Source organism: Cupressus sempervirens, chromosome 9 (genome assembly GCF_028749045.1).
Source record: "Cupressus sempervirens isolate cs-2001-9-10 chromosome 9, ASM2874904v1, whole genome shotgun sequence".
Classification (NCBI taxonomy): Eukaryota; Viridiplantae; Streptophyta; class Pinopsida; order Cupressales; family Cupressaceae; genus Cupressus; species Cupressus sempervirens.
The window spans coordinates 705,182,973-705,189,919 of NC_143126.1; the positions used below are offsets into that span (position 1 = coordinate 705,182,973).

The 6,947-nt window shown below is 33.1% G+C and overlaps 1 protein-coding gene across 1 annotated transcript; it reads right to left on the reverse strand.

Annotated features, from left to right (window-relative positions):
- Positions 1-1,376: 1,376 nt before the first annotated feature.
- LOC149540677 (uncharacterized) lies at positions 1,377-6,575 on the reverse strand. The gene is made up of 3 exons (XM_089799688.1): positions 6,391-6,575; positions 5,953-6,250; positions 1,377-1,816 (listed from the first exon to the last, which is right to left on the reverse strand). The coding sequence occupies exons 1-3, from the start codon at positions 6,507-6,509 to the stop codon at positions 1,754-1,756; spliced, it is 480 nt and encodes a 159-aa protein (XP_089655814.1). The 5' UTR covers positions 6,510-6,575; the 3' UTR covers positions 1,377-1,753.
- Positions 6,576-6,947: the final 372 nt, after the last annotated feature.

The following is a 6,947-nucleotide window of genomic DNA, read 5'->3' on the forward strand; positions in this document are numbered from 1 at the left end:
CCTACATCCACTCTCAAACACGAACCATCTCGAACTACACACAGACATTTATAAACAGCCTTGAGAATGTGAAGAGTTAGGAAAAAGTAGACAATTATATGGCTATTAGACTTCACATCCAACATAGCTCTGGTACAGCCATGCATTTTCATATAGGAAGTAGTCTATAACGTGGCCATAGTTTAAGAGACTAAAATTTTCTGTTCAAAGCTGTTCGGATATATAAGCTTTCGAATTACAGTCTTGAAATAGTAACTTGGAAAATATTAAAAAAGTAGAATATGAAACGTCAGTCACTTCTAAAAGCTTTCTATTGAGAATAATCATTAACAGAACTTAAAACTGTCGATATCTATAGGTGATGCTCAACTTACTGCTGTTTAGCTCAAAGCTGGACCATGTCCCACTGTTGTTTACTTTCATTTCCCAGAAATCTTCTCTTGATTACTGTTAGCGGAACTTACAGACTTTTTTTCCATTTTTATATGAAATGGAAAATTTATTATTTGAAATTAAGACTTCACGTTCTTCTATGAAATGAATAACTCATTTTTTTCAAATCAAAAGTTCAAAATTGAGGTGAAAGATGCAAGATAATAGATTTAATCTCAATCATTTGTGTTGTTTGAACATTGCTGTAACCTATATACTGTTATTTTAATATTGAAATAGTTGTCAAACTTGATCATATCTTCTAACTTGCAATCTATTATTTTGTAAGTACTCACTGTTAATATCTTTTCAATGTTTAAAATTTTTTGTTACATATTTGTTTATATAAGTACTGTATACTTTGGAACAAGGATAATTTTATAATTCGTATACATCTAAGAAAATATAATCGTAAAATTATTAATATCTATATTATTTGTTATTTAAATTTGATACATTAATACATCGAGATATTGATAAAAAGTTAATCTATGTTAGCTACACATATCTGTATTCTTTTTAATTATTCATTTATATTTCTACTTTTAAATTTCATATATCTAAAATACAAATTTGTTATTTTCTAGTAAAAACCTAAACTAAGTAATGATATTAAACAATTAATTAAAGTGGTGTCTAAATTTGAGAGCTATAGGAGTCAATTTCTGAAAGTTATATTGGTTTGAATTTAAATGAAGTATCTAGTACTTGTACACCCTAACTTCATACAATGGAAGTTAAAAAATAATAAACTATTAGTGCATGTGTAATTGGCTATTGATACATGTGTTGTCATTTTTAAGACTCCCTTAACATTAGCAATTATCAATTAAAAATAATTTTCCTAAGAAAAAGTTTCAAAATTAATTGCTAAGAAACCTATAATTATATTCAATTGAGTAAAATAACATTTATATTTTAGTTTTCTATCGAATTCAACAAGTGAATATTCAAACATCTGGTATTGAAAGTTTGCCCATGTATGGTTTAGACAGTTTTGTTCTATGTCTAACTACAGTGTCAATTTAGCTGTCCTAATGTGATTAAGCTTTGATGTACATTTTCTTTCATTCTGGATAATCTTTTCTTTGGTTGTTTCTTGATCAAGAAACAACCAAAGAAAGGACTATCCATTTAGAAATAATATGATGTAGCTGTCCTTTGGTGTGAAGTAGTTGTTGTGTTGGGGTTTGTGTTAATGTGTGGCTATTTGTTTTGGGTCATGTTAGTTGTTGATGTATTTCTGTTGGTCTAATAGTTTAATTCTTTTATTCTTTCTGTTTTGTAGAATCTCATTTTTATGAACCCCTATCTTTGTCCCCTAGACTTCAAAGGAATGCCCTGTAAACAGAACAGTTTTTTTCGTTCCCAGTGCCTCTTCAACCTGCAGGAACAAAACGGGAGCTTCATCAATTTCAAGTTAAAAACCATGGAATCTAGCAATGGATATAAATAATAAAACAAAAGTAATGTTGTCTGAAGATAAATTCAGCCATGACGTGACAATCACGGGAAAAATGACTGCTTGACCACAAAGTACTTCACATCCTCCTCTTGAGGGAGAGTTAAGGACTGCCCAAAAGGGGAATCTTGAATTTATAGATCTAAGACAGAGAAGATAAGAAAAAAATTTGGGGTGAAAGTTGTTGAATGTAATTATGTTTTTCTCTGGTCAAGTTAGACATAACTTCAAAAAAGAAAAGTTAAATAAAATTTTGGATATACTCAGTGTTGGGGACTAAAAAGAAGTTGTATTGATGTAATTTACTGAAATAATTAATAAAATCTAGAAATTTTTTAGATGCAGAAATTTAGCTGAAAGAATTATTGGAAAAATATATTTTTCTCAAATAGTAAATATATGATTTTGTATTACTATTATCTTATTATGAAATAATGTTTATTTATGTACTATTTTATGATCATCTAATATAGATTATATTAGTAAAGTATATTATAAAATTTTATCACATAATATCTTATGATATTTTCTACTAAAACAAGTGCAATCACATATTTTCATCTACACAACCTAAAAATTGAATCTCATCCATATCTTTTTAAATTTACTAAATTGGATAAGTTTCCAGTAATTTCCTAAAACAAAAAACCACTGGACCTATCACGTTGCTTAGGCAAAGACTATCGATTTCGATTCCTTGAGAGTCTGAGACTTCATTGTAATGAAATAAAGCTGTCTGCTTTTTTTGTTTGGAGGTTGTCAAGAATTTTACTCATAGCATGGTAAGTTTTCTTTCCTCCTAAATGGATACGTCATCAGACTATTTGGGCACGTGTTGGGATATGAAGCCCAACGGTCATGATTGTCCCTCTCCTTCTTGTCTCTTCATATTCAATGAGTTTTCTATAAATGACTTGTGCAGTCATGTATTATATCATATCAGATATTTCATTAATATAATTGTTCCCTGCTTTGAGTGTGGATGTAGGCAAAGTTTTGCCAAATGACGAGAAATAGTTGTGTCATTATATTTTGTCTTCTTCATTGATTAATTTAATCTGCTCATTTAATAATTCATAGCACGTGAATGAAGCTGAGTAGATTTACTCCAAACAGGTAAGATGAACTGATCCATACTCATAGTAAGCATAATCTAGGCCAGTCAGGTATATTCACTCTTACATAGGTCTGGCCCGAGGCAAGGGACAACATCAAAACCACTTAACAGGCCTGAGACATGTGAGGCTTCTACGTGAACAGAAGAATAGAGATTTTAGTAGACGACGTATAACCTCCTTTAAATGCTTCCATAAATAAGAACTGGAATGGTCCTCTTCGTAATACCCCTTCCTAGTAATTACAGAGAGTTATAATCCTTAATCTTGGCCACAGAATACAAATTAATAGAGCAACCTACCCAGATTTCAGAACCTTCTACTTGTAATTGTAAAATTAAAAGAGCTAGAAATAAGCAGTAGAAAGTAAAAACACAAAGACATAATATTAATCGTAGTTCCACAAAACTTTGCCTACATCTACGCTGAGCAGGAGAATCTTTTTTTAAAGTCTGAATACAATATGCTTACAAGCTATAGCAGATCAAATATATATATACAAGTTTGAAGAAAACTCTTGAATATCTAATTAGAGTTTTAACAGACAAGGAACTGTTGAGCTTCACACCCCCAAAAGTAATACCATCCATATTGAGTAGTTGCTAAAGCTGTGTAGATTATTGTTAACAACTGCAATATTACTTGGACACGATTTTAGATGTTATATTTACAGATACAAAACGAGTTTTATAAAATTTCTTCCCCATCATGGTCAAATTTGATGGATCAAGTCTAGATATAATGTATTAACGATGCTACCAATCTGTGCTTTGAGATTGTCGTTCCAAATATCTGAAAATTTGTTTAGAGCCTCATCGACTCAAAACAATCATTACGGTTATCGATTCATCAGCCTCTCCTTATTTCTCAGTATAGTTCACATTTAATATCTCTGATCTACTCCCCTGTTTTACTCTGTTTTTCCTTACATTGCTGTAATAGTTAATGTCTTTTGGCATGGGCTTCCTCCTCAAATGAATGGCACCAGTACTTTATTTAAAGTAGTATTTTTATCAAAATGATGATGGTAACTTCTCCGCTTGTATCAAGTGATTGTAAAAGGTCATACACTTGCTCTGTTTTGAGTTCTTTAAACAGACCTGAAGCTCCAATGTAAGAAGCTTTTATGCACACATTGCACAGTGGTGATGTTTTTGTTTCGTCTGCAGAACAAAGTTGAAGCTCTTTTAATCGAAGTTCTGTTTCTCTAACTCTTTGTTCATTTGGTATCAGAACCAACGATGACATCTTCTTTTGGCACAAGTCATATAAATCCTCAGATTCTTCAGTTTATACGCCAGAAAAAAAAAAATGGATATTGTTCAAGGACAATGAAGGTTTCTCCAGCTTCTAAAGATATATGAAAATTTGTGGAAGTTGCAGGTCTACTAATGTCTTATCTTACGTCGAAAAGAATTTGCTCAAGGATAACACGGAAAACATTTTCAAAGCTCTCCTCTACATCTCTGAAGGAATGTCTATGAGCATATGAGCATCTCCTCAAAGCTTGCAGTAGATGCAATAATATCAAAGCAAAGCATGAGATATCTTCAAACTACATATTAAAGAATGATCGAGGTAAAATCTACATTGTTGTAAATGTTGAAAACAGATGTTCAAACTATGTCAATTGAAGATTATAAATTTGTAAATTTGTTTTTAGTTGAGAGAATAGTGATTTTCAAAAAGTCTACCTAAATTTAGAAATTTGTGAGTGGAACCAAGAATTATGGGATTATGTGAGCCGCAATAATGATAAGAATAATAAATCCAATATCACTTTGTACTCAATAGAAAGATATAGACGGTTACAGAATCGGAATTTTTTTACATTGGCTGCGTCTGGGTATCATCTACAACTCTGGCACTCGATAGAACTACCCAAACCCATTTTGACATAACAGGTTGCTTAGGCAAAACTAAGAATTTGGATTCCTTTAGATTCCATTACAACAATTATCTGTTTCATTTTTGTTTGGAGGTTGTCAAGACTCCTACCGATATATATTGTGGCAATCTTTCATTTCTCTTCAATGGATCAGGCTACATGGGCACACGGGTGAGTAGATTTACTTCAAATATGTAGGAATGATTGTGATATTGTTATCAGGATTTAACTGTGTAGTTCTTAAGCCAAACTCATTGACCCATGTTTCATGAGTGGTGGTTCACATGGACCCATCTCTCATGAGAATTAATGGAAGACCTAACATTCATTGGATCTAGGTGATGCTCGGGACTTCCCGAGAGAGCACTCATCCCAGTAGTAGTCCAGCTCGAACACACTTACTACAGAATTCCCTCTCATGAAACATGAGTCAATGAGTTTGACTTAAGAACTACACAGTTCAATCATGATAACAATATCACAATTTTACTGTAGAAAATATCTGCTACTTATCAATGTAGAAATGAAATTACGCTGATTCATAGTAAGAATAATCTAGTCCAGTCCTAGTCTATTCACTCTAGACAGACCTGGCTTAAGACAAGAGATAAACCTGAACCCAGATGTCAGAACTAAAACCTATGAGGTTTTTATGTGAAAACAATAACAATCTATAGTATCCAGATGTAAAAGCTCTGAAGAAAGAGGGTAGAGGAATAACTTCGTTTAGCTGTTCCCCTGCATAAGGACAGGATAGTTCTCTTTTTGAATGCCCCTTCATAAGGTGCAATCCTATGTCTGGACACTCTTAAATACAAACTGCACAAATACCCCTTTTCCTCAATGTTGCTTAACCTTCTCAAATTTCAGAACCTTGCACTTCAATACAATCCATGTTTGGCCAACTTGTAATTTCTAAAGCTAGGTAGATTGCTAACAACTGCAACTTTACTCGGACATGAACGTGAATGCAGATTTTATAGTTACATATTCAAAACACGGTTTATACAATTCATTCCCGTTCATAGTCGAACTTGATTGACCAAGTTACAAACCTGTGCTTCGAGATTGTCGTTCCAAACATGTGAAAATTTGGTGAGAGCCTCTTTGCTGACAAGCGCTAGCTCCAGGGACTCAAAACAATCTCTACGCTCATAATTGATTTTGCACGCACCAAATTTGTGTTCTGTTTGAGGCGGTAAGGCACTGGAATCTAGAGAACCAGAAAAGGCTAGGCAAATTATGCTATTCCCAAATTCTTGACAAACATAGCCATTATCACTATTGTAAGCAGTACAGCTTAGCATCCATCCCCTAATCACACATGTTTTGAAATATTCTTTCTCTGCAAACCTGCACTCAACACCGACCACAAGCAAAAAGTTTTAAAAAAACGAGAACAGAAGATCAAAATTTCAGAGGAAGTTGTTAATGGAGCCAAATCTACAAAATGCATAATTGGAATGAAATGAAACTGCCATAATTATGCTAACCTTGCAAAAGTCGCATCCATGAGCACAGCGATGCTCTCTCCGTCCTTCCTTTCTTCACTTGTGAACTCTTGCAGGCACCGTTTAGAAGAGATTTCACGCAGAGCAAATACAAAATGCATAATTGGAATGAAATGAAGCTAACCTTGCAAAAGTTGCATCCATGAGCACAGCGATGCTCTCTCCGTCCTTCCTTTCTTCACTTTTGATGTGACTCTTTAGAGGAGATTTCACGCAGAGCAAATACAAAATTTTGGTGCTTGTAGAAGGTGTTGTAGAAGGTGTTCAATGTTTGATGTGACTCTTTTACTTTTTTCGCTTTGTTCTCTGCTCGTTTCTCCCCTTTTCTGTGCGCTGTCATCCCCTTTCCTATGCTATGTCATTCGAATAGTGAAAATCAATTATTTTTATATTTTCTTTATGGGTACAAATGAACAAATCTAATTTGTAGCCATCTCATTGACTAAAATCATTTAACCTCTTATACATGCTTTTTATAGAAGCACTATCAAAATATAATTTTTGAAGCATTCTTTTCAAGTTTATGAAATTGTTTTTTG